The sequence below is a fragment of the Phasianus colchicus genome, chromosome 30 (assembly GCF_987193195.1).
Source record: "Phasianus colchicus chromosome 30, bPhaCol1.hap1.1, whole genome shotgun sequence".
Lineage (NCBI taxonomy): Eukaryota > Metazoa > Chordata > Aves > Galliformes > Phasianidae > Phasianus > Phasianus colchicus.
Window position 1 is genome coordinate 2,128,532 of NC_143465.1, and position 26,376 is coordinate 2,154,907.

Here is a 26,376-nt window from a genome sequence, read left to right on the forward strand (position 1 = left end):
TTTGATGCTTAGAAAGAGAATTGGGGCCGGGTAGGTTCACCCCACTGGGATAACAATGCTGTGCTTTCCGTGCAGGCATTGCAATCAGCAATGTGCTTTCACACTGTCACACACAACCGAGACAGAAAGTCAATTGTTAGTCACTTTATTGGCAGGAGTTCGTATTTACAACAGAATAATAGGAAGTAGGAAAGAAGCTAGTCATTACAAAGCTCCTCAGTGTTTGCACTGAGGCTTGGGATGGCATCATCCGTCTGCCAGGAAAAAAAAAAAAAAAGTATATCTGTGTATAAAATCACAGCCATACTAAAAACAGAGATGACTGCTTCGTGCAGAGGATGTAATTTCCAATGCAGCGGTGGTGTTCTTTTCTTCGTCTCAGCTGCCGTGTCTGCAAAGAGGGGAAGAGGTTAGGAAGTGATTCCCATGTCCTCTCATTGTGTGTTGGATGGACTTGAGGCCGTGTGGGAATTCAGAGCCCACCTGGCTGCCAACAGGGTTTGGGCTTTGGGATCGTGGAGTTTCCCTTGCTGGAGGCTGCATGCAGAGCGTTAGATGGATGGGTGCTTTGGGAAACACCCTAAAAGTCCCTTTGGCTTTTTGTTTTGTTTTGTTTTTCACAGTTCCTGTGGTGATTCATGCTTCTTTGGCTGTCGTTAGCACAGAGCTGGATGCCCAGAGGTCTGATGTTGGTGGAAAGGTGCTTCAGAGTGCTGCTGCTTTGGGGAGAATTGCATTTTGCTGGCTTAAAGGGGTGCTTGGAGTGAGTGCTTGGCTTTGTACCTTTGGTGCATCATAGCAGGAAGTGCAGGAGGCTGAGGAGGAGGAGCAGAGGCAGATGGCACTGCAGGGGTAATCCCACCGAGTCAAAAAACTCCTGGGAAGTCAATGAAAAGAAATGGGTCAAAATCAGCATGGTTTGGAGCTCTAAAAGTGGTGGCAGAATTCATGCTCTGCCCAACTCATCTACTTTCGTGCTGTCCCCTTGCTTAGGCCTTGGGGAAAATAAATGTACCCAAGTGTATCTTTGTTAGGATAATCCCTTTTGGGAGTGTCCCTATGGGGAGCATCCCAGCTGGGAGCATCCCAGTTGAGATGGTCACTATTGGGAGCATCCCAGTTGGGACAGTTTCCATTGGGAGCATCCCAGTTGGGATCATTTCCATTGGGAGCATCCCATTTGGGATCATTTCCATTGAGAGCATCCCAGTTGGGACAGTTTCCATTGGGAGCATCCCAGTTGGGATCATTTCCATTGGGAGCACCATCTTTTCCAAATCCCTTCCCCAAAGCAATATGGTGCACAAAGGGGTGTTCAGGAAGAATAATAGCCCACATTGTGACAACACATCACAGCCGTGGCGTGGATGGCCCTCTGCCCAAACACATTTGTGTTGTCCAACAGATGGAAGTCAACGTTTCGAATCCATTTCTCACTGCAGTGGAAGAACCCTTTTTATTTTTTATTTTTTTAAAGACGAAAAGGAAGTCTGACTCACCTCACCTTCATAATTTGTGTACACTGTGTACACTGTGGGTATTAGTGTGGTGTTGTCATAATAGTATTCTGCAGTTGCATATAAGTAATCACCTGGAATGAAAGCATGGTCCCATGAGCCCATTTTGCATCAACATCCAGTGTAACCCCATTGGCTTGGCAGGATGCAATCTCAGGTGATGATAAGAACTGCTGGGGCCAGAGGAGCTCCAGCAAAACAACTCTGGATTGTCCTTTGAACCCTCTTTCCTACCACAGCCTCCCACCCCACCTCGCTTTTATCACTCAATTTGCACAAAATGAGCCCCAAGGAAAGATTGCTTACTGTAGTGAGATGCGTAGTCATATAATAACTTGGTCATTTCCTCATCTCCTATCTCAGCATTTCCTAAAAACCAAAAAAAGAAACGGTTTGCTTTCCCCCGGCGGAGCTTTGCACAGAGCTCTATGGGATGTGGTTTTGCGGGAACGGTTTCGTTGATTTATTGGCTCTTTGTGCAAAAGTTGCTCCCCCCCCGTGGGACTAACGGATTCCCAATCTGGTCCGTAATTAAATCAAGGACATGGAACAAAAGATATCAAGTTACGGGCTGGCCACGGCATTGCGTTTTCCTGTATTTTAGGAATGGATTTGCAGGAAAGGAGCGGAGTAATGGGGGCGGTGGAGCTCATCCCCACTGCCCACATCCATTCTGGGTGCCCTCGGGGTGCTGTGAGCGCTCACCTGGCCAATTGGGAATGAACAATTTGACTCTATCACGTTAAGGTTGCATCGGGGTCGGTAGCACCCATGGGTGCCCCTCTCTGCCCCCAGCCTCCCCAGCCTGGACCCAATGATTCTCAGCATCGCACCCCCACCATTAAGGAGCACGAGGACTCTGGAGCTCATTTCCCTGCTTCTAAAGCCCCTCACATCCCACCCATCTCCAGTTTTTGGAGCTCCGTGTCACCTCATACCCAGCCAGCCAACATCCTATGGCCATGGGAAAAGCTCTGCTCCTTTTGGCTCCAGTTGGCTAAACTCCCAGCACTTTCTCCCCACGCATTCTGAGAAAGCTATTTGCTGTATTTACGCTGGAGCCACGCTAAAGATAATACGGGAAATAATACGGGAGTCACAGCGAGGAGCTTTCATCCAAAAATCCCATTTAACCCTTCAAAGGACGCTCAGCTCCATTCCTTTGCTGCTTGGGAAGCAGGAGCAGCTCCGGGTGCTGTCACTGCCCAACTTGATTCCCAAAGTTCTGCCTTCCCAAAGCACAACTGGAGCAAACCTGCTTTTTCCCTCGCCCCCTTTGTATCTCTCTTACAGCTCTCAGCTGTATAGGGAGAATTAATTCGAGTACAACATAGAAAGCATTGCAATTTATCAAACTTTGAGCACACGCTTTGCTGTGACCCAGAACTCCCAGCTGTTCTCAGGTTGCTTTTGCTCCCCACTTGCTGAGAAAACACCCCCAAAACCCTTCAGCCTTACACAGGATCTCAACATCACAACCACCCCAAGCTGCAAAGCAGCGAATAGGAAGAAGAAGAAGAAGAAGAAAAAAAAAAAGTGGCTTTTTACCCAAGGTAAAATGAAGAAGGATGAGTGACGCCCATACAAAGTTCATCATCCTATACGTCCTGGCGTCGCCTTCGGACGCTGCTCCGCACTGCTCAGTTCCTTCAGACGTCCCAGAGCTGCAGCACAGAGGCAGGAAATGACACTGAGGGGGGTTGGACGACCTGCCCCCACACTGGGATATAGGATGTGGAACACCAGGACCCCCACACCACGCAGGGTCAGGTTGGGCTATGGGCTGTGCTGCTGAGATCTGATGCTTTTGGGGCAGGAGCTCTCAGATTTTGGTTCCCCCTCCCTTCAACTCTTTGGGGATTTTTTTTTTTTTTTTTCCCAGCTGTCATTTTGCTTTCTGCCTCAGTTTCCCTATCAGAAAGAAGAAACGTGAACAGCTGCAGGGTGAGGTTATCTGAGTCCAACAGCACAGAGGAATACCCTATTTTGGGGAGGCACTTTGCGCATCCGCACACGTGGTGATCAGATAAGTATTGGCATCAGTTCCTTTTTCCCCTCTCGTCTCTAAAAACAAAAACCAAAACAAGAAAAAAAAAAAAAAGAAAAAGAGAGAAAAATATGGGGGGAAGCAAAATGCTGCTGCTCTGCTTTCCAGGGTGGAGGGTTCAGAGCCTTCTCCAAAAAGACAACAGAGCGCAGGATGGACTCAGGTGGAGGGGAGAGGAGGTGAGTGCATGGGGTGGAGGTGATGGAGAGCATATTAGGGGCTCCCAGAGCAATCTCTGTGTGTTACACAGTGGGGAGAAGTGGGTTTGATGAGAAAAAGATGCAGTTCCCATTGCTTGTGCCCTCACTGGGATGGGCACAGCGATGGGTGCTGCGCTGCGTTGGCTCTCAGTGTTGCACCAGGTTTGGGAGTGCAATGGGAAGGCATCCCAGCATCCCCAAATCCCCCATACATCCCCAAACATCCCCTCCCAGCACCCCTAAATCACCCCCAAGTATCCTCAAACCCCCCCACCAAGCATCCCTGCATCCTTCAAGCATCCCCAAACCCTCCCACACAGCACCAACCCCCTTCCTCATCCCCAAAACCCCCACCAAACACCCCAAACCTCCCCACATCCCAACCCCCCCACACCCAAAGATCCCAATTCCCCCTCCAAACACCCTCCAACCCCCTCACTAAGCATCCCCCCCCCTCCCTAAATATCCCAGCTCCCCTCCCAAGCGTCCCAAACCTCCACTCTCAACAGCATCACGATCAAAACTTCAGCAGTGGCCAAAATTTGATAGAAGATTCCAACAGGGAGGAATCCCAGCAGGATAAGGCTGGGGGCTGTGTCAGCAGCATGGGAGCCAGAAAAGAGTTAAAACGTTGTGTTTTTGGAGCTGGTGGGAGGCACATCCATGAGGATTCTGGTTGCTTTCATCAGAAGGACTGATGGGGTGGGAAGGAGAGTTTCTGGCAAAGCTTCAAGGCTGGATTCCGAGGGATTTTTGCTGGCTTGGGGCTGGGGTTGTTACAATCTGAGGATGTCACAATCACAACTGAACACGCAGCACAATGCTGATGGGGGAATTGATGAAATTGGGATTTCTTTGGGGCAATGGGGCAGTGCAGTAGGACGAGCAGAGCCTTGGCACCACATTTGTTTTGGGGCTGAGTGCATCACTTTCCCTGCTCGTGTAGAAGGAGCTCTGTGCCCAGGGGTTGCATTCAGGGATTGCACAGAGGGTTTGCACACAGGGGTTGCATTTAGGGGTTGCACTCAAGGTTTGCATTTAGGGGTTGCATTCAGGGGTTGCACACAGGGGTTGCACTCAAGGTTTGCATTTAGGGGTTGCACAAAGGGTTTGCACACAGGGGTTGCACACAGGGGTTGCACTCAAGGTTTGCCTCCAGGGGTTGCATTCAGGGTTGCACACAGGAATTGCATCCAGGGGTTGCATTTAGGGGTTGCACTCAAGGTTTGCATTTAGGGGTTGCACACAGGGGTTGCACACAGGGGTTGCATTTAGGGGTTGCACTCAAGGTTTGCATTTAGGGGTTGCACAAAGGGGTTGCACACAGGGGTTGCATTTAGGGGTTGCACAAAGGGTTTGCACACAGGGGTTGCACACAGGGGTTGCACATAGGGATTGCATTCAGGGGTTGCACATAGGGTTGCACACAGGAATTTCATCCAGGGGTTGCATTTAGGGGTTGCACAAAGGGGTTGCACAAAGGGGTTGCATTTAGGGGTTGCACACAGGGGTTGCATTCAGGGGTTGCACACAGGGGTTGCACACAGGGATTGCATTTAGGGGTTGCACACAGGGGTTGCACACAGGAATTTCATCCAGGGGTTGCATTTAGGGGTTGCACAAAGGGGTTGCATTTAGGGGTTGCACACAGGGGTTGCACAAAGGAGTTGCACACAGGGGTTGCATTTAGGGGTTGCACACAGGGATTGCATTTAGGGGTTGCACTCAAGGTTTGCATTTAGGGGTTGCACAAAGGGGTTGCACACAGGGGTTGCATTTAGGGGTTGCACTCAAGGTTTGCATTTAGGGGTTGCACAAAGGGGTTGCACACAGGGGTTGCATTTAGGGGTTGCACAAAGGGTTTGCACACAGGGGTTGCACACAGGGATTGCATTCAGGGGTTGCACACAGGGGTTGCACTCAAGGTTTGCCTCCAGGGGTTGCATTCAGGGTTGCACACAGGAATTGCATCCAGGGGTTGCATTTAGGGGTTGCACTCAAGGTTTGCATTTAGGGGTTGCACACAGGGGTTGCATTTAGGGGTTGCACTCAAGGTTTGCATTTAGGGGTTGCACACAGGGGTTGCACACAGGGGTTGCACATAGGGATTGCACACAGGGGTTGCACACAGGAATTTCATCCAGGGGTTGCATTTAGGGGTTGCACACAGGGGTTGCACAAAGGAGTTGCACACAGGGGTTGCATTCAGGGGTTGCACAAAGGGGTTGCATTTAGGGGTTGCATTCAGGGTTGCACACAGGAATTGCATTTAGGGCTTGCACAAAGGGGTTGCACACAGGGGTTGCACACAGGAATTTCATCCAGGGGTTGCATTTAGGGGTTGCACACAGGGGTTGCATTCAGGGGTTGCACAAAGGGGTTGCACACAGGGGTTGCATTCAGGGGTTGCACACAGGGGTTGCACACAGGGGTTGCATTTAGGGGTTGCACAAAGGGGTTGCACACAGGGCTTGCACACACAGGGGTTGCACACAGGGATTGCATTCAGGGGTTGCATTCAGGGGTTGCATTCAGGGGTTGCACACAGGTCTTGCACTCAAGGTTTGCATTCAGGGGTTGCACAAAGGGGTTGCACACAGGGGTTGCATTTAGGAGTTGCACACAGGGGTTGCACACAGGGGTTGCATTCAGGGGTTGCATTCAGGGGTTGCATTCAGGGGTTGCACAAAGGGGTTGCACACAGGGGTTGCATTTAGGAGTTGCACACAGGGGTTGCACACAGGGGTTGCATTCAGGGGTTGCATTTAGGAGTTGCACACAGGGGTTGCACACAGGGGTTGCATTCAGGGGTTGCACAAAGGGGTTGCACACAGGGGTTGCATTCAGGGGTTGCACACAGGGGTTGCACACAGGGGTTGCATTCAGGGGTTGCACACAGGGATTGCATTCAGGGGTTGCACAAAGGGGTTGCATTTAGGGGTTGCACAAAGGGGTTGCACACAGGGGTTGCATTCAGGGGTTGCATTTAGGGGTTGCACACAGGGGTTGCATTCAGGGGTTGCACACAGGGGTTGCATTTAGGGGTTGCACACAGGGGTTGCACACAGGGGTTGCATTCAGGGGTTGCTCTCATCTGCTATAGATGCTGCTGCCAGTGGCCCACATGAGAACAAAGCCCACGGAGCTCCGGATCTGCTGCCTCCCACCCAACACCATTTTTGCTTACAACACTCATGCAGGTTTCCTGACTGAAGGAATACAGCGCTCCCTCCATGCTTTGGTTTTTAACTTCTTCCCTTGAGGTTCATTCTTACCCAATTGTAACAGAGAACAACAGCATCATCCAAAGGGCAGCCAAGAAATGTGGCCAAACCCAATATTTTCCCATTCCCATTTTATGTAAGCTGTGCACTTTTAGGTCTTTTTGTGCATTAAAGCTCCTATGCTTACAGCATTCTGCAAAAGATTGAGGGGTGGAGAGGCACCCAATGATGGCAGCAATGCTTTATAAGGGAATCCCCAGGATCATCAGTTTGGGTTGTGGTTGGGGCTTTTAGCTGCAGATGGAGCAGGAAGGTGTGGACGATCCCATCCTCTACTTGAAGCATTGCATCATTTCCCACTTTGCATAGGAGGAAACAAAACTCGGAGGGAGATTAAAATCACGGGCAAATGAGGCCGTCCTGCTCACAATGAGATTAGCAGGATTCCTGAGGAAACGGCCGCTGTGGGGTGAGGTGGATGGATGGAGCTGCTCCTATGGGACACAGCAAGGAGGAAACCCAGAGCCCAGCAGTGATGGGATGGGGATGGGGACATGGGGACATGGGGACATGGGGATGGGGATATGGGGATGGGGATGGGGATGGGGATATGGGGATGGGGACATGGGGACATGGGGATGGGGATATGGGGATGGGGATGGGGATATGGGGATGGGATGGGGATGGGATTGGGATTGGGATGGGGATGGGATGGGGATGGGGATGAGGATGGGGATGGGGATATGGGGATGGGGACATGGGGATATGGGGATGGGGACATGGGGACATGGGGACATGGGGATGGTGATATGGGGATGGGATGGGGATATGGGGATGAGATGGGGATGGGATTGGGATGAGGATGGGATGGGATGGGATGGGGATGGGGATGAGGATGAGGATGAGGATGGGATGGGGATGGGATGGGGATGGGGATGGGGATGGGGATGGGGATGGGGATGGGGATGGGGATGGGGATGAGGATGGGATGGGGATTGGGACATGGGGACATGGGGATGGGGACATGGGGATGGGGACATGGGGAGGTAGATGGGGACATGGGGATGGGGACATAGGGAAGAGGATGGGGATGGGGATGGGGACATGGGGATGGGGATGCGGATAGGGACATGGGGATGGGGACATAGGGAAGGGATGGGGATGGGGACATGGGGATGAGGATGGGGATGGGGATGGGGATGGGGAAATGGGGATGGGGATGGGGATATGAGGATGGGATGGGATGGGATTGGGATGGGGACATGGGGATGGGACATAGGGAAGGAGATGGGGATGAGGACATGGGGGTGGGGATGGGGATGGGGATGGGGATGGGGAAATGGGGATGGGGATGGGGATATGAGGATGGGATGGGATGGGATTGGGATGGGGACATGGGGATGGGACATAGGGAAGGAGATGGGGATGAGGACATGGGGGTGGGGATGGGGATGGGGATGAGGATGAGGATGAGGATGAGGATGAGGATGAAGATGAGGATGAGGATGAGGATGGGGATGGGGATAGGATGGGGATGGGGATGGGGAAATGGGGATGGGATGGGGACATGGGGACATGAGGATGGGGATGGGGTTCGGGATGAGGATGGGGATGGAGATGGGATGGGGATGGAATGGAGGTGAGGATGGGGATGGGGACGGGGATGGGGATGGGGACACGGTGTGACCGGGAGCAGCAGACACAGAGATGAGCAGTCTTCCCACTGCATTTCCCGGGGATTTCTGTTCTTTCTGCAGGAATTTCTCTCCTAAACAGAGCTTTCCTGCCCTTCCCTGCTGCTTTGTAAACAGTGCTGGCTTTGGGCTGGGCTGAGCGAGGCGAGTGCAGATGTTGGGAGTGAAAGAAAGCCATTTTAAATGGTGATTCAACCAACCACCAAACCCAACATGCTGCAGGTTCCCACTCTCCGTGCCCACATCCGCTGCACTGTTTCTACTCCACGCTGCTCTGTGACAGCTTTTAGGGTCAGATGGGCACTGAGAGCAACCCTGCACCACTGGGGCTCTGATCTGAAAACGCAGATTGGAGCCATTTGCTTTGCAAGCTCTGTCTGTTCTCTTAATTAAACACAGCCCTGCTCACTCCCGGGTGGTTTGCAAGCTGGAATGCATTTGTTTCCCTTCTTCTCCCTCAGGAGCAGATGCTCAGGGTCTCACGGAAGCACTCAGGGCTTTCCCACATCTCCACTATTCGGCCCCAGTGTTTGGGAGCAGCTTCCTATTCAGGAATGGGAAAGCAGGGAGGAAAGGGGACGCGCTCAGCACAGAGCTGAATGTGTGGGGCAAAGGAGAAATAGGGGACGTGAGGATGGGGAGCACTGTGAGCATCCCCCCATTGGGTGCCATGGCCCCACAGTGAGCAAAAGGCAGAGAGAGATGAAGCTTTGCTTCATTCCTGAGGTTTAAAAGGACTTTTCCTTGTTTAATAGCATTTCTATTTAATAGCTGTCATATGGGGTAGCACGAGTTGGTGGTGGGGATGGGCTGAAGGTTGGACTGGGAAAGCAGCACATTGCCACCCATAGCAGACCCCCATAGGGATCTTATGGGGCTGAAGGGGGTCTGGGGCTGCTCAGGGTGTGCTGGGCAATGGCATTGTGTGGGGAGGGCAGTTCTTTTCCAAAGCACTTTCACTTTGGGCTGAGAAAAGCCTGAAATGGGCTTTTCCAGAGGTCTGCGTGGTGGCAGTGCTGTCACCCCCCATCGTTCGTTTTGGTTGTGCCAGAAGAGGAACACGTTTTTTCTGCTGAAATTTCTCCCCAAACGGTGAGGAAACAACAGTGGGGAACTCAGCCCTGAATTCCCCTCGGTGGAGATTTCCCCCAAATCCTCTTTTTTTTTTTTTTTTCTATTTTTTTGCAGGGTTCCCATAGAGATGCAGACCCCCAGAGCTGCTGCCTGTCGGGCTCCCATCGCCCTGAGCCTTCTCTGTTATCTCCCTTTTCTTGCTTTTTTTTCTCATTGCACACGTAGGGAAGGGGATCTCAGTGCCACCATTGCGTATTCGGTCTGCAACACAGGGGGGGGAGGTGTTAAAATACACCTGGGGGCTCCTCTGGGTCTTTGCTTGGGAAGAAATGAGTGACCCCATGAGTGACACAGCTGCACCTTGGGGGGGTTTCTGGGGTGTAAGAGGGGGCAGAGTGGGGCTGGGAAGGGGGAAAAGAGCAGGAAGGGCAAAAGGAGGGAAAGAAAAGGAGCAAGGAGGGGGGGGGGGAAGGAAAAAAGAGAAATAAGAGGGGAAAAAAAGGAGAAAAAAGGGGAGAAAAGATGAGGGAAAAAAAGGAGGAGAAAAAAGAGAGGGAAAAAAGAGGGGGGAAAAAAGAAAGGAAAAAGAGAAAAGCAAAAAGAGCAAAAAAGAAACAAGGAGAAAAAAAGGGGGGAAAGAGAAAAAGAAAAGAAAGGAAAAGGAAGGAAAAGGAAGGAAAAAAGAGCAAAAAAAAAGAGAAAGAAGGGGGAAAGGAGGGAAAAGCAAAAAGAGCAAAAAAGAGAAAAAAGAGGGGAAAAAAGGAAAAAGGAAAAAAAGGAAAAAAGAGGAAAAAAGGCAAAAAAAAAAGAGAAAAAAGGGAAAAAAGAGAAAAGCAAAAAGAGCAAAGGGGGAAAGGTGAGTAAAAGAGGAAAAAGAGGAGAAAGAGGGGAAAAAAAGAGGAAAAAAGGACAAAAAGATGAGAAAGGAAAAAGCAAAAAGAGCAAAAAGAGCAAAAAAGCAAAAAGAGGGGAAAAAAAAGAGGGGGGAAAAAAGAGGAAAAAGAGCAAAAAAGGATGAAAAGATGAAAAAGAAAAAAGCAAAAAGAGAAAAAAAAAAGAGGAGGAAAAAAGAAAAAAAAGGGGGGGAGAGGGGAAGGAGAAAAAGAAAAAGAGCAAAAAATGCCAATAGAGAAAAAAGAGCAAAAAGAGAAAAAAGGGCAAAAAAGGGGAAAACAGCAAAAAAAAGAGAGGGGAAAAAAGGCAAAAGAGAAGGGGGGAAAAAAGTAAAAAGAGAAAAACAGGAAAAGGGCACGAAGGAGAAATAAAGGAGAAAAATAAAGACAAAAAGAGAGGAAAAATGAGCCGTAAATCATTCAGCCTGGGTTGGGGGGGGGCAGCTCACCTCCTGTCTCTGTCCTGCAGCTCTATGGGATGGCAGAGGGGGTCTGTGCTGCTTGGGGGTCTGTGGGGCTCCGGGACCCCCAATGTGGGGCTTTTTGCAGAGCTGCAGCATCAGCTGGATGGTGATGGTGAGGATTGAGGGCAGCAGAACCGCTGGCAGCCACTGCAGGCACTGCGCTGTGAGGGGGGGGGGAACATGGGGATAAGTTTTGTAGTGGTCACATAGGGGTTGTGTTGAGTGTAATGGAGGGATGGGAGGAGAGGAGAGTGGTGAGAGTGTGGGGTCATGCAGCCAAGGGCACAGCATTGAGGGATTTCAGCACATGGGGATGTGAGGAGATGGGGGAAAAGGGGTTTCTGGAGGGTGCACACGATGGGGAACAGCTGGCAGGATTGGGGTGGGATGGGCTGATAGGGGCTGGGATCTGTTGGAAGGGGTACAATGGGCTCAGTGCCATCCCCACATCCTTCACTGGATGGATTTTGCTACGGAATGCAGTGCTGAAGCAATGGGAGCATTGGGAACTCGGATCTGTTTGCAGCCACGCATCCCCGGACCCGGCGAGCACAGAGCAAAGCTGCACCCATTGATACCCAAAGTTCTATCTGTGCACGCAGGGGATGGAGCAGAGCAATGGGAGCTGACCTGTGCTGCTGGGTTGGCTGGTGGTCACACTGATGCTTCTGCCTGTGCTTTTCTGCATGGCTGTGCATCCCACGCTGCCGTCCCACTGCTCAGCTGTGAGCCAGGTGAGGCTCCAGGCACTGAGGATGCCACGTTCATCCATGGAGGTGGTCGTCACCAAGCTGGCATTGCTGTGGTGCCAGCCAACGATGTCCCATCCCTCGGGGACATCGTAGAGGTGGCAGAGCAGAGGGATGGCAGCCAAGGGTGGCTCACGCAGATCCGCATCCACGGGCAGCAGGATGGAGAGAGTGGGCTCTATGGCATCTGTAGGCAGTGGGGATAAAGGTGGGGTGGTGGCAGTGCCCAGAGCCTTGCAGCACAAAGCTGTGTCCTCATCCCTCACCTGCTTTGTCCCCACGATGTCCCAACGCTCACCTGTGACCACCAACCTGGTGCTGTCCCCAAACTCATAGGGAGAAATGGTGGAAGCGCAGTAATAAAAGCCGGAGTCCTCCTTTTGCACAGAGCTGATGTGAAGGGAAAATAACCTCTCTGCTCTCCTCATCCCGGAGTATTTTCCATCTGAACGTGAGAAATTTGAGCTCTGGTAGATGAATTGTAAGCTGCTGCCTGGCTGATCCCGGTACCAATTCACAGCCCGGAGCCAATCCTCTTTCCAATCACTATCAATGCTGCAGTTCAGCTCTGCTGTGTGCCCAGGGTGGACCCAAAGCTGTGCTGGGCTCTGCCGGATCCGCAGCTGTGCCAGAGCAGCTCCTGTGGGTTGAGAGGGTGTGAGTGTCAGGCAGCCCCAAATCGGGGCCGTTTGGGATTTTATTGGGATTTGGCAGCTCGGAGCTTTTTGATGGATGCTGGCTGCTGCCCAGAGCATAGATCCTATGGGAAAAGGGAATTTGGGGGCTCAGAGAGACCTGTGGGTGCTACACAGAGCTGCCCTGCACTGGGTGAGGGGTGTCATCCCCATGTGGGGGGGCACAGAAGATGGGATATGGGGAGGGAAGATAGCTGTACGCAGTGGGGTTTGGATGGGATCATCAGAATGGATTTTGCCATCGCATTCAAACTGCGAGAGATTGCACGGAGAGTTGAAGGGTAGAAGAAAACATTGTGGAGAAACCAAATCCTACAGCAAATTGCATCAATGTGAGCCCCCCCTCCCTCTGCTCAGACCACTTAACCAATGCCAAAAGCTACAGGGAGGGGAAAATGGGGCTGGGGCAGCACATACCAGGTAGCAGCATCAGCAGAACGGCAGCAGCCAGGCTGTAGGGCATGCTTGGATGGCTCTGAGCAAAGCTGCACAGCTTCAGGTTGCTCTCAGCTCTTGCAGAATGCTCCGAGGGGGGGATTTGGGGTGGGACGGGGTGCTGGGGACGAGGAGGAGCCTTCCTGTGCCGCATCCTGCAGCTGAGGTTATGGCTGAGATGACAGCGGTGATGGGACGACGCGCCCCGGTGGCATTTAGGGGCACAAAGAGGGGAGGGGGGAACTGTGGGAAGGGGTCAGAGGTTGGGAAATGAGAACAGTAATGCAGCCCTGACTCCATCACCCCCACCCCATGTGCTTGGTGACGCCGCGTGCTCCGCTTCGTTGGCAAAATGGAACTGAACCACAGCTTGGTGATGCATGGGGGACTTTGTTTCCCTGCATTCTGTCCAGACCCCCCCAGTTCTCCTCCTCCAGGGCTTCAACCCTGCACTGCTCCCCCTCCCAGCGCAGCCCCAAGGCTGATTGAGGATTTGGGATCGAACTCCCTGCGCCCATCCTGAGCGCAGCACAGGGATGGATGGGGACACGCAGAGCGCAGCTCCAACGCCGAGATGCTGCCCATGGGCAGTGCAGGACATCAGGGGATGGGGGATGCAGAGGGACACGGGCTGCTGGGGGCCACGGGGGGGGGGGGGGGGGAGGCTGAGGGCGGCTCATATGGGCTCCGTGTGGTTCCTGCAGCCGGAGCAGCGCTGCGGTTGCTCTCGCCTCGCTCATTTCATCACCCACCCCTCTGTTGTTTTGTCACCTTGCTGTTGTTTGTTTGCACACAGCCCCCGTCGCTGCCATCCCCCGCCCTTCTTGCTGCCCTCAGGCCGTCGGGTTCGCAGCGTTTCGCCGTCTTTGCTCGACCACAACAGCAGAGCGGGGCGGGCACCGCTGGGGGAGCAAAAGTGCCTTCGGTCCTTTGTCCTTTGAAGGCCACTTTGGTGAGAGCCCGAGGCGAGGATGGCAATGGGGAGGGGATGTCCGTCCCCAGAAGGTCTTTGGCACCGCAGCGCGCTGTGGTTTGCAGTGCTGAGCGCTGGGACTGCCTTCCCCCTTCACCCCATAGAGGAGGCAGAGGGTCCTGGAGGGGCCACCTCCAGCCCTGAGCATTGCAGGAGTGCTTAAAAACCCAAATATTTGTGTTTTCAGCCCCAAATGTGAGTCCCACCCAGCCAGCAAGTGGGTTGGGAGCTGGGGTGCAATCCTGCAAACCCAGAGGAGGCTGTGATCCTCATGGGGACACCGCTGTCCTCACAGGGACACTGCAGCACTCCTGGGGACACCACTTCCATGTGAGATCACCATCATCCTCCTGGAGAGACCACAACACTCATGGGGACACCACAGACCTCATGGGCACATTGAGACCCACATGGGGACGCTGAGATCTTCATGGAGACCCTGAGACCCTTATGGGGACATTGAGACCCACATGGGGATGCTGAGACCCTCATGGGGACACTGAGACCCTTATGGGGACATTGAAACCCACATGGGGATGCTGAGACCCTCATGGGCACCCTGAGACCCTTATGGGGACGTAGAGACCCACATGGGGACTCTGAGACCCACATGGGGATGCTGAGACCCTCATGGGGACACTGAGACCCTTGTGGGGACATTGAGACCCACATGGGGACACTGAGACCCTCATGGGCACCCTGAGACCCTTATGGGGACCCTGAGACCCTTATGAGGACATTGAGACCCTCATGGGGACACTGAGACCCTCATGGGGATGCTGAGACCCTCATGGGGACACCGAGACCCTCATGGGGACCCTGAGACCCTTATGAGGACATTGAGACCCTCATGGGGACACTGAGACCCTCATGGGGATGCTGAGACCCTCATGGGGACACCGAGACCCTCATGGGCACATTGAGACCCTCATGGGGAGCCCTGATCCTCATGGGGACAATAAGATCCTATGGGCACATTAAGACAGTCATGGGGATGCTGAGACTCTCATGGGGACACTGAAACCCTCATGAGGCCACTGTGACACTTGTGGGGACGTTGATTCCTTTGTGGGACACCGTATTCCTTATAGAGACACTCCATCCCTTACAGGGACGTCCAAGCCATGTGGGGACACCAGCATGTCCTCCTGGGGACACCGTGGCCCTTATAGGGAAAAAGTGACTCTGATGGGGACGTGGTGTCCACGTGGCCAGGAGGCGTTGCTGCCAGGGCCAACGCTTTGAGCAGCGCCCTGCAGAAGGGCTGTGCCGCACCGATGGCACCGCGGGGTTCCTCCTGCAATACAGTGCTGGTGGTCGTGGGGTTGCTGTCGCTGTGCATGGGTGCGTGTTGGGGCTGGGGGGGCTTCGTGCTAACAGGGTGCTGGGGGATGGGGCTGGTTGTGACCCCAGCTCAGTTCCTGCAGTGCTGCTGGAGCTGTGGCAGCCGGATCCCGTCCTCTTTGTGGAAGCTGGCGCTGCGGTGAGCATCAGATGTATGGCAGATGAGAGGATGGATGGAGCAGGCAAAGTGCTGTGGTTCCAACAGAGACCCGGAGAGTCGCCCCGACTGCTTCTGAACTGCATAGAGAAAAAGTTGGATGTGTTCTCCTGTGAGTATCAGAAGTATTGTGCTGTGCTGCACATCCAGGCTGCTCAGCCCAAGGACACCGCTCGGTACCTCTGTGCAAACTCCATCGTCTCCAAGCTGAAGTTTGGCAATGGCACCGTGCTGCTGGTGGGAGGTAGGAAGGCGTGGGGGGACCCCGAGACTCCATTGGATGGGAACCCCATCATACCCACTGAATGGGACCCCTCAGTCTGCCCCATCTCACACAGCCCCCCCGCTTCCTCCCCACCGGAGAGCATCCCCATGCCCTCCAATGGGTTGGGACCCCCACGTCCCTCCATTGGTTGGGACTTTCCATGCTGCCCTCACTGGATGGGACAACCCCTATGTCACCCCACTGGATGAAACCCCCATGGACCTCTACTTAGTACACCCCCAAAGATCCCCCATTGCTTGTTGTCCAACTCCTCCCCATTGAAATGGACCCTCATGCCTCCCCCAGTGCTTGTGACCCCCACGTCCCTCCCCAAAACAGACTCCCCCACACCCCCTGCCACTATGTGGGGGTCCCTATTGTGCTCCCTTTCTGCAGACAGCTGGAGGACCCACAGCTGGGTGCAGGTTCTGGCCACCCGCTGGTCCCCCCAGCCCCCCCTCAGCCCAATCTGTGCTGTGGGTGCCTCTGGTGGCCCCGTCCTCATCTCCTGGCCGGGGGGGAACCGTCCCCAGGAGGTGCTGGGGCTGGGGAACAGCACAGAGCTGCTGCTCAGCCCTGGGGGAGCTGGAGGGCTGTGTGAGGTTCGCTTCAATGCTTCCGGGCCCCACATCCAGAGGAGCACGGAGCTGCATGAAGCTGTAGGTAAGCACAGGGCAGGGAGGATGAAGGGAAAGGAGGGTGGGGTGGCCCCCCCTTGTGGTTCCTTCCAGCTGGGGTGCATGGGGGGAAACTGAGGCAGAGCAGATGATGCAGTGCTGGGGTGAGGATCAGAGGAGAGTGATGTGGGGGTCAATGGGGTCATGGTGGCTGTGGTGGGGGCAAGAGGGGAGGCAATGGGATAGAGTGCTGATCGAGGCTGTTGGGGGTCCACGGAGGGATCCTGGGGGACAGTGGGGTCTGTGTGGCAGTGATGGGACAAGGACTGGTCCCCAGGTGGCTGCCCATTGCCCAGCGTTGTGAGAATGGCCGTGGCTGGGATATTGCTGCTGCTGCTCAGCCTCTGCCTCAGTGCCCATTTCCACCTCCCTGCACGGGCAGGTAAGGAGTGGGGCAGGGGTGGGGTGTTCTCCTGCCCCTGCTGACCTCCTCTGTCCTGTGCACCCCTTTGGGGCTGCTCCATCCCTCTCCACCATCCTCAGTTCCCCCCAACCTCAATTCCCCCCCATCCTCCACCTCCCCATCACCACAGCCCAATGCTGGGACCACGTTGCTGTCCCATCTTCAGACCATCAGCCAACGGTCCTGGAGCCTCCAGAATCACAGGTGGGGATCCTGGTGGGGGCAGTGGGGTGGACAATGGGAGGATGTGGGGGAGAATGGGGGGCAATGGGTAGCAATGGATGGTGCTGGGAGGATGTAGGGAATGATGGGCAGCAACGGGGTGGCAATGAGGGGCAATGGTTGACAATGGGGGGATGTGGGAGACAATGGGGGGCAATGTAGGGCAATGAGGGGCAATGGGTGGCAATGGGTAGCAATGGGGGGATGTGGGAGAAAAATGAGGGCAATGGGGTGTCAGTGAAGGGCAATGGATGGCAATTAAGGGACGTGGGGGATGATGGGGAGCAACGGGGTGGCAATGGGGGCAATGGGTGGCAATGGGACGATGTGGGAGACAATGGGGTGGCAATGGGTGGCAGTGGGTAGCAATGGGGGGATGTGGGGATGATGGGGGGCAGTGAGGGGCAATGAGGGGCAATGGTGGCAATGGGGGGATGTGGGGGATGATGGGGAGCAATAGGGTGGCAATGAGGGGCAGTGGGGGGATGTGGGAGAGAATGGGTGGCAGTGGGGGCAATGAGTGGCAATGGGAGGATGTGGGGGATGATGGGGAGAAATGGGGGGCAATGAGAGGGAATGGGGGGATGTGGGAGAGAATGGGTGACAATGGGGTGTCAATGAGGGGCAATTGGGGGATGTGGGAGACAATGGGTGGCAATGGGGTGTCAATAAGGGGCAATGGGTGGCAATTGGGAAATGTGGGGGATGATGGGGAGCAATGAGGGGCAATGAGGGGCAATGGGTGGCAATGGGAGGATGTGGTAGACAATGGGTGGCAATGGGGTGTCAGTGAGGGGCAATGGGTGGCAATGAAGTGGTAATGGGTGGCAACTGGGGGATGTGGGGGATGATGGGGAGCAACGGGGTGGCAATGAGGGGCAATGGGGGGATGTGGGGGACAATGGGTGGCGATGGGGTGTTGGTGGGTGGGTGGTGGGGGACTGGTGGGTGGGGGGGGGGAGGGGCAATGAGGCCGTTGTGGGGATGGTGGGGGGTTTTGGGGTCAGTGGAGGCGATGCAGGGGACGTCGTGGGGCCGGAGCCGCAGTGATGGTGACGGTGCCACAGGGAGAGCTGCTGTATGCACACCTCACCCTATCCGGACCCACACCGCCATGACACCGCCAACCAACACCATGCTGGGATTTCCCAACCCGTTTTGCCTAAACAAATAAACGGCTTTAAGCTTTAAAAAACAGCTCGAGGCGCTGCGCTCCTTCCGTCTCCACCCCCCAAAACGTCGCCAACCACCACGCGCTTTGCGAGTCCTCCCACCGCCCAGGGGGCGCTGTTCGCTCCTCGCTCTCTCTCTCTCCCGGCCTACAATTCCCGTCGTGCCCCGCGCTCCCTCTTCCCCCCCCCCTCTCCCCTCCCCCCTCCCCCGCCGCCATGGGGGCCGCCGTCTTCTTCGGTTGTGCCGGGATCGCCTTCGGCCCCGCGCTCGCCCTCGTGTTGCTGACGGTGGCTGCGGAACCGCTGCGGGTCATTATCCTGGTGGCGGGGTGAGAGATGACCCTGGCGAGGGGCTTTATGGCCCATAGGGAGGCGCTTAGGGGGAGCCACGGGGGTCGTTTGGGGGACCGGGGGCCCTTAAGGGGGGGGTTTAAGGCCTGTTGGGGGGCATTGGGGGCTGAGTGGGCCTTTAGGGCACGTTGAGGTGGGTGTGGGAGGGCTGTTAGGGGGCTGGGGGGGGTCGTGAGGGGGTCCGAGGTGCTGTCTGGTGGGGCTGGAGAGGGGCTGGGGGGTGTTGGTGGCTCTGGGGGTCTTTGGGGGGAGGGTTGTGGGGGGATAGGTGGGATGCAAAGCCTTCCCTCCTTGGGATACAGGAGCCTGGATTGGCTCCGACCTGCCCTTTTATCAGGCCTGGTGCTGTTATTGGGGTGGGTCTGGTGGCACAGCCCTAAGAGCCCCCCCAACCCACCCCCAAACCCCCCCCAGGGGAGGTGTTGCCTGTCCTGGTGCTGGTCTCTGGGACGTGGCTCCTGCCAGGGCTTTGCTGCTGCCATGGGTGAATGCAGGGGTTCTCTGTCTGGGAAAGAGACAGGAGTGGATCTGAACCATCCCTTTCTCACTGTGCTCATCTTTCCAAGGACAGGCCCTCGATTGAGCCTTCCTGAGGTGCAGAACCGAGCAGCTTTCCCTGCTTCCTAGGGCAGCAGCAGTCTGCAGAAAAGGTTGATGTGGCCCCGAGAGAGAAAGAAAGATTTCTGTCTCCAAATCTGTTTGATTTTCAGCTGCGCGTTTCCTCGGGCAGATTGTCACGTCTCACATGACAGTCATCAAACAGCAAACTCTACCACCAAAAACTTCCCATGCTGCACATGTGACCTGGAGCCAAGACAAACCACAGCAGCAGCTGATGGCTCAGTGTGTCACAGCTGCATGATCCTTAACCTCCGGATCCTGAGTGCAAATGCTGCCAGGGTTCCCTGTCTCAGCTCGCTGTTCTCTCTTTGCAGAGCGTTTTTCTGGCTGGTGTCACTGCTCCTGGCCTCTCTCATCTGGTTCATTTCGGTCCATCTCAGCGACCAGGGCAATGCCAGACTTCAGTACGGCCTCCTCGTCTTTGGGGCCGCTGTCTCTGTCCTGCTGCAGGAGGCTTTCAGATTTGCCTACTTCAAGCTGCTCAAGTAAGGACCCATCCTTGGGTAGCAGTCCCTGTTCCCTCACCCTGGATCCTTTCAAGCTACGTACTGAGTGACTTTCTGGTATCTGTGGTCACTGCTGAGCTCTGATTTTTATCCACAAGTTTCTTCCTCCTTAGACCCCACACTGGAGCTGTTCTCCTTCACTCCAGACTTATTTATAACCACCTCTTCCTGTCCTGTTTGACACAGCTCCCTTTGCAGGGCAGATCCCCACACAGGCCCTGTTTCTCCCCACCTCCTCACGTTTTTCCTTCTGCCCAAGCAGGAAAGCAGATGAAGGCCTGGCGACGATCAGCGAGGACGGCCGGTCGCCCATCTCTCTCAAGCAGATGGCATACGGTGAGCACAGAACCAAGCAGGCATCAGGTAGGCACAGCATACAGCACAGTCACAGCTGATGTCCTTGTCCCCTCTGCAGTGTCAGGTCTGTCCTTTGGCATCATCAGTGGCGTGTTCTCAGTCATTAATATCCTGGCAGACTCCATCGGGCCGGGCATCGTTGGGATCCATGGGGACTCACCGTATTACTTCATCACCTCGGGTGAGGCTGGGGGCTGGTTTGGTCCTGCCCCACCACAGCAGGGAGGCGTGGGGGGCTCTGAGGTGTTCTGTGTCATCCTCTTCCCACAGCATTCCTTACCATGGCTGTTGTTTTGCTCCATACCTTCTGGGGAGTGATTTTCTTCGACGCTTGTGAAAAACGCCGCTATTGGTGCTTGGGGCTGGTTGTCATCAGTCACCTCGTTACGTCGGGGCTGGTGAGTTTGGTACACTGGAGCAGCTTTAACTGTCCCCCAGTTAAAGCAGACATCATCATATGCCCATGTAGGGGCAGTGAGGGGATTGTAGGGACTCCCACTGGGGTCTCAAGCTCCCTCTCTGCCACAGAGGCGTAGGGCAAGTCCTGTCCTTTTCGTGCACCTCGTGGTCAAGGCAGCCTGTTCTGCTGTGCCTTGGGGGATGTGGGATTTAAGCAGGGTTAGTGGAGGGCTGCGGGTCAGCTGGAGGATTATTTGCTAAGCCCCTGGTGGGAAACTTGTAAAAAGGAATTTTAGCCAGGCTTACTGGAGCACTGCCATGTTTGGAGGCAGCTACATAAAAGGAGGGCTCCCCTTCCCACATACTCTGCAGCCATTTCACAAGGGCCTTGGAGGTGCCTGGTGTGGCTGGCAGGTGGTTCTCTTGTTCTCTGTAACTTTTCTCTGTCTCTGCAGACATTCCTGAACCCCTGGTACGTGGCCAGCCTGGTCCCCATTTACATCATCACCTTCTGTATGGGCATCTGGGCCTTCTTCACAGCTGGAGGCTCCTTCCACAACATCCTCAAGTGCCTCTCCTGTAAGAAGTGGGCTGGGCAGGGAGGGGCATCTGATATGGGGGTGACACTACAGCCAAATGGGGTTGTTTGAGGTCTGATTTTTGTGTGGAGCCAGGAGCTGGACTCAGTGATCCTTACTGGTCCTTTCCAGCTCAGGATCTTGTATGGTTCTGTGCCCTGTGGGCATTTTGGTGGGTCGGCCTCAGCTGCCAGGGTGCAGGGAGGTCTGTGGGCTTTGGGTGTCTGCAGCATCAGCTGAGGGGATGTGGGAGGATGGGTGTCACTCAGACCTGCCTGCCTGTCCCCAAGCAGCAGCTGCATCTCCTGGCTTTTGGGGGACTTATGTCAAGCCACAAGCAAGCCTCCACCCCAAAACCTCTCCCTCTGTTGCTAAACACTCACCCTCTTCTTCCTTTCTTTCCACAGGCAAGCAGGAGGATGACAGCAGAGTGATGATGTACTCAGCACTGCAGGTGCCTTTTGAGGACTAAGCAGCGACGGCAGCCCTGCCCGCCTGCACTGCCTCGATACCCAAGTGCCCTGTTTTTGGCAGCTGGGAGATCTCAGTACTGCCTTCACTTATGCTGAGGCTGCGAGGCTCCAAGCGGTGCCAGGGCAGCCTGGGGAAGGTTTGTTCCTCTGGAGCTCCCGGACAGCCCTGCTGGGTTCAGCTCAGCCCCAGTGCAGCCCCACTGAACAACTCTCTCGCCCACCCTGACCTGGAGCTGTGGCACAAATTCTCCTCCAAATCCCATCCCTTCCCTGCCGCCCACTCTGGGCACCTTTTGGGGCAGTTTCTGCCTGGTGCCATGCTGTAGCCTCGTGGGTACCTCTGGCCATAGTGCTCCCGTTAGCTTCGTTAATGACTTTTCATTAGTCTTTTCTTACAGGGTCTCTCTGCAGGGTGAGTGCTGGGAGAAGATCCAGGTGCCCCTGGGGCTGCTGTGGTGCCCCCCAGGCATGGGAGAGGACCCCCCTCCCTCACCTTCCCCAGTGAGGGGCTCTGGGCTGTGGCTCTGGGACCACCCCCCTCCCCAGTGTTCAATCCCATGCTGCCATTCCCCTTTTGTTTTTGGGATGATCGTTGTTGTTTTGGGGGCATGGAGCCGCCCCATAATCAGCAAGGGGTGGGGGGCTGCTCTGCCCTCCCCAGCTTGCTGCTCTCCCATTCTGTTTTATTGTTTTTTTCCAAGTGTCTGGGAGCTGCTGTGTGATCGGGGGAGGGAACGAGTCTTAAATTATTTTTTTGATTCAGAGTAAAACCCTTTTAATAGTGATGAGTGTTCATGGCACCGAGATTTTATGGGATGGGGTGAAGTGGGGAGGGGGAATGGGGTCAGTGCTCTGCAACCTGCTCTGCCAGCTGTGGGGTTGGGAAGGGGCTTTACTTCCAGTGGGGCCCCTTCTTTAGGGCTGAGCCCCACCACACTCTTCCTGGGGGGAGGGAGGCCTTCCTGGCTCAGGGTCGGTGGCTCTCATCTGAAGCCGCGCGCCGGGAGGAGGCCTTGAAAACGACGTCCTGCTCCTGTGTCCTCCGGGCGCTGCCTTACAGGAGAAGGGATGGACTGAGAGCCTCCATGAGGATTTGGGGGGGATCCCAGTGCCCCCCAGCCCTCCCTTTTGGTAGTGAGGATTCCTCGGGGGGGAAGGGGGAGCTCTCACCGAAGCCGTTTGTTCACAAAGTGAACAGTGATGAAGAGGCCAAGGCAGCCGAGGACGGTGCCAAAAACGATGGCGATGACTTCACCTGTGTGACCCCACAGAGGGCTCAGGGCAGGCAGGGGGTGTCCCCACCCCCCAGAACTGCCGTGGTTGTGCTTTACCTGTTGAGTATCCCTGGGGACCTGCAAGAGAAGAGCCAACGCTGAGCTCCGAGGGTCTTTGTGGGGTCCCCTGCACCCATCTCAGAGCTCAGTTCTCACTGCTGGTGAAGGACGCCAGCACTGGACGCTGGTTGAGGTCCTGGGGGTCCCGAAAATTGTCCTCCAGGCGCTCAGCTGAGGGCTCATCGGCTGCTGTGGCGTACAGGGAACCCTGCAGCTGCTCCAGCTGCAACAGGAACGGGGTGGCTGCAACCTCTGTCCTCACCCCAACAACCCCAAAAGCCCCAAAGCTTTACCTGCGCCGTGCTGATGTAAGCTGGCTGCTGGAAAACGGTCCAGAGCACGCTTTGCAAGCATGGTGGGGTGGTCAGGGACCCATTGTAGCGATAGTAGCGGTCCAGGCGCTCGGGCAGCAGCTCCTGCACGTTGAAGGAGGGGATGGACGTTGTCTGCCCTGCAGGGGACAGCAGCGTGGGGTTCCCCCTGCCTGCACCATCCCCTTTGTCTCCCATGCGCTGCCCTCTCGCTCGCGCAGCCGTCTCACCAGCATAGCGGATGCTGCCCAGATGGTTCAGGATGTTGGCGTAGGCAGCGTTGGGCTCATCGCCAACCTGGGGGGGGATGAAGAGGGGCTCAGGACCGTGCTGTAGGGCTGGGGGTTGGTGGGGGGGGGCCCTACCCCCCACCCTGTACCTCCAGCAGGATGCCGAGCACAGCCAGCCCGGCTGTGTGGTGCTGTGCCTCGCTGGCGTTGGCGTAGCGCTCCGCGTCGTAGTGCACCACGTGCATCTGCAGCACCGTGGGGCTGGGACCCCCAGCTGCGCCCTGTGCCCCACACCTTCCCCCAGCCCCACACCCTTCCCCTGTCCTGGGTCCATTCTGTATTGATTTCTGCATCTAGATCTGTTCCTGCGCCTGATTCCCTCGCCTACACCCGTCCCCACACCCATTTCCATGCTGCTCCTTGCACCCAGACCTATTCTTGCACCCATTTCCATGCCCACACACGTTCCCATACCAATTCCCATGCCATTTCCCAGACCTAGAGCCATTCACCTACCCATTCCCTTGCTGATTCCTGCACCCAGAACCCTCCCTGTGCCCATTTCCCATACCCATTCCTACACCATTCCCCTGCCATTTCCCAGCCCCCATACCATTCCCATGCTGATCCCCACACTCAGACCCATTCCTGTGCCCATTTCCCTCACTTGGATACATTCCTGTACCTGTTCCCATACCATTTCCCACACCCAGACCCATTCCTGTGCCAGTTCCCATACCTTTTCCCACACCTCTACCCATTCCCATACCATTTCCCACACCCAAACCCATTCCCACACCTGTTCCCATACCATTTCCCACATCCATACCCATTCCTGAGCCCATTTCCCACACCCAAACCCATTCCCACACACCCCCCTATACCTCTGCGGGTGCCCGGTGCCCATCCAGGAGATGCTCAGCCCCCTCAGGATGACCACTGTGACCCCAGTGGAAGTGGAGCTGTGCAGCAGCAAAGCTTCTGGGCAACCCCTCCAGGTGTAGGGTGGGTGGCAGTGCCAGCACCACTGCAGGGAATAGCATGGGGGAAGGGGGGCTGAGCAGGGCTGTGACACGGAGACCCCCATCACCTTCCCCCCCCCCAGATCCCATTCTCACCAGTGTGGCCGTTGTTGGTGAGGCTGAAGGTGGGGACGAGGGGGTGGTCGTATCCCACGGGGCGGATGGGGGGCAGTGAGGGGTCAGGCAGCACCCACTGCGTTGTGATGTCAATGGGGGATTGGGATCGGCCCCCGCATGCTGGGTGTCCCTCAGCCCAGTGGTGCTGCCCATGGGGACCTGTGGGGTGACAGCATGGGGATCCATAGGGGCAACACTCCCCAGCCCTATAACACACCTGGAGAACCACGTGGACCTAAATACTGTTATTTTCCCCCCAAAAGCCATTGTTTTGCTCCCCTAAAAACCGGCCCCGTGGGGACATTGGTGACGTTCCCAGCCTGGTGCCACCACTAATCTGGGGACATTTTTCCAGCTGGTGAAGCAGGGACAAAGGCAGCCGCTCAGACGACCTGCGCTGACCCCACAGCAGTGGCACCCGTGGGGTCCCCATCCCCACAAAGGGGTTTAGCGGGGATTTGGCCATGGATGGACCCTAATTGGATTTGGCAGCCGAAGCGGGGCCCTGTGCCTTATGTAAAGGAATACAATGGGCCCATTGGGGTCTTGGCATTGGGGGGGTTATGGGGGCCCTATCGTCCATCCGACAGCCTCCTACGGTGGGGGGGATGTTGGTTATGGGGGTGGTCGCCCACTGAGCACTTTCCCATTTAGGGGGACCCCTCCACTCTGTGGCAGCACTGGGGTCGGACCCTGGGTTGCAGTGAGGTGTTGGGAGGGGGAGGGCAGTGGGAAATTGGGGTGGGGGTGACCCCGGGTTCCATTGAGGTGTCTGGAGGAGGGCAATGGGGATTTGGGATGGGAATGAGGTGCTCAAAGTGAGGGCAATGGGGAATTGAAGTGGGGGTGACCCCAGGTTCCATTGAGGTGCATCGGGGGGGGGCTCACCCCAATGCTGCTGCACGGACCCCACTCACCCTCATATGTCCAATGGGGACCTGTGGAGGAAGTAGAGCTGTTGAGGGACTCTGGGGGGGATACAGGGCTTTGAGGGGGTCCCCCAACCCAGGGGATCCCCTAACCCTTCCCCATGGCCACGGGAAGGAGGGTGACATCAATGGGGGGGGCTGCGAATTGGGGTGAATTCCTGCAGAAATGGACAATGGGGGGGCACTCACCAGCGGGCAGCGCAGGGCACAGAGCCCCCAGCAGCAGGAGGGCACGCAGCATGGCAGGGGGAGCTGCTGGGTGCTGCTGCCCGGCCTTAAATACCCCCCATGGGAATTCCTCCCCCCCACCCCCAACCCCCGGGGAGGGGGGGAATGGGGATGGGGAGGGATGGAGGAGGGGAGCTGGGAGTGGGGGGAGAGGGTGAGGGGTCCTGCAGGGATGGAAGTGGGGGGAGGGGGAGGAGAGGGGACATTGGAGCGCTGAGGGGGGGGAGTAGAGAGTGAGTGTTATGGGGGTGGGGGGGACTTTGGGGGCTTTCTGTGCTGGAGGGGGTGTAGGGCTTGCTACTGGGGGGGGGCACACGGGGAGCACATTGGGAGGCACTGGGGGGGGCACTTATGGGGCAGCTGGTGGGGTACTGGGAGGCGCTGAGGGGGCACTCAGAAAGCATTGGGGGAGCGATGGGGGATACTGGGAGGGACACGTGGGGGGGATGAAGGGGAGGGCTCAGACAAAGCCCCGCCCATCACGGCGCGCGTTCCCGTGCCCCCCACGCGCGTTCCCACGCCCACGCGCGTTCCCACGCCCGCGCACGGCCCGCCCCGCCCCGCCCCCACGTGGGCGCACACGCGCCTGCCCCCCCTCCCACCCCATTATGTAACGGCGCTGAGGCGACGCCGCGTTCCCATTGGCTGAACCGCCCGCGAGCCGGCCCGGAGCCGTCGCCCATTGGCTGAATGGGAAGTGGGCGGTGCTGAGCTC

At 56.0% G+C, this 26,376-nt stretch overlaps 4 protein-coding genes across 6 annotated transcripts; 2 read left to right on the forward strand and 2 right to left on the reverse strand.

The window, feature by feature from the left end:
* Positions 1-129: 129 nt before the first annotated feature.
* LOC116240849 (uncharacterized) lies at positions 130-13,361 on the reverse strand. Its single transcript, XM_031611396.2, has 9 exons — positions 12,975-13,361; positions 12,161-12,502; positions 11,744-12,049; positions 11,099-11,274; positions 4,259-10,017; positions 3,066-3,581; positions 1,824-1,886; positions 1,500-1,591; positions 130-877 (listed from the first exon to the last, which is right to left on the reverse strand). Exons 1-5 carry the CDS (start codon positions 13,144-13,146, stop codon positions 9,967-9,969), a joined length of 1,047 nt encoding a protein of 348 aa, XP_031467256.2. The 5' UTR covers positions 13,147-13,361; the 3' UTR covers positions 130-877; positions 1,500-1,591; positions 1,824-1,886; positions 3,066-3,581; positions 4,259-9,966.
* LOC116240851 (uncharacterized) lies at positions 3,577-18,292 on the forward strand. Of its 3 annotated transcripts, none has more exons than XM_090127333.1 (6): positions 3,577-3,743; positions 15,515-15,710; positions 16,128-16,394; positions 16,686-16,790; positions 16,942-17,015; positions 18,101-18,292. In XM_090127333.1, exons 1-6 carry the CDS (start codon positions 3,636-3,638, stop codon positions 18,149-18,151), a joined length of 801 nt encoding a protein of 266 aa, XP_089983459.1. In that variant the 5' UTR covers positions 3,577-3,635; the 3' UTR covers positions 18,152-18,292. The 3 variants fall into 3 exon arrangements, with proteins under 3 accessions (XP_089983459.1, XP_031467260.2, XP_031467259.2); XM_031611400.2 differs by lacking the exon at positions 3,577-3,743 and adding an exon at positions 14,736-15,309 and having other exon boundaries at positions 15,393-15,710; XM_031611399.2 differs by lacking the exon at positions 3,577-3,743 and adding an exon at positions 14,741-15,309 and having other exon boundaries at positions 15,384-15,710.
* A 98-nt stretch (positions 18,293-18,390) lies between these two features.
* APH1A (aph-1A gamma-secretase subunit) lies at positions 18,391-22,275 on the forward strand. Its single transcript, XM_031611397.2, has 7 exons — positions 18,391-18,534; positions 19,492-19,662; positions 19,946-20,019; positions 20,099-20,221; positions 20,311-20,438; positions 20,895-21,018; positions 21,425-22,275. Exons 1-7 carry the CDS (start codon positions 18,422-18,424, stop codon positions 21,487-21,489), a joined length of 798 nt encoding a protein of 265 aa, XP_031467257.1. The 5' UTR covers positions 18,391-18,421; the 3' UTR covers positions 21,490-22,275.
* Positions 22,276-22,373: 98 nt separating this feature from the next.
* On the reverse strand, positions 22,374-25,699 carry CA14 (carbonic anhydrase 14). The gene is given in 12 exon segments (XM_090127365.1): positions 22,374-22,539; positions 22,661-22,745; positions 22,822-22,842; positions 22,921-23,047; positions 23,118-23,275; positions 23,366-23,432; positions 23,515-23,610; positions 24,250-24,392; positions 24,484-24,663; positions 25,422-25,450; positions 25,452-25,521; positions 25,617-25,699. Coding segments are annotated over 12 exon segments (1,116 nt in total). The 5' UTR covers positions 25,675-25,699; the 3' UTR covers positions 22,374-22,457.
* Between the last annotated feature and the right edge of the window lie 677 nt (positions 25,700-26,376).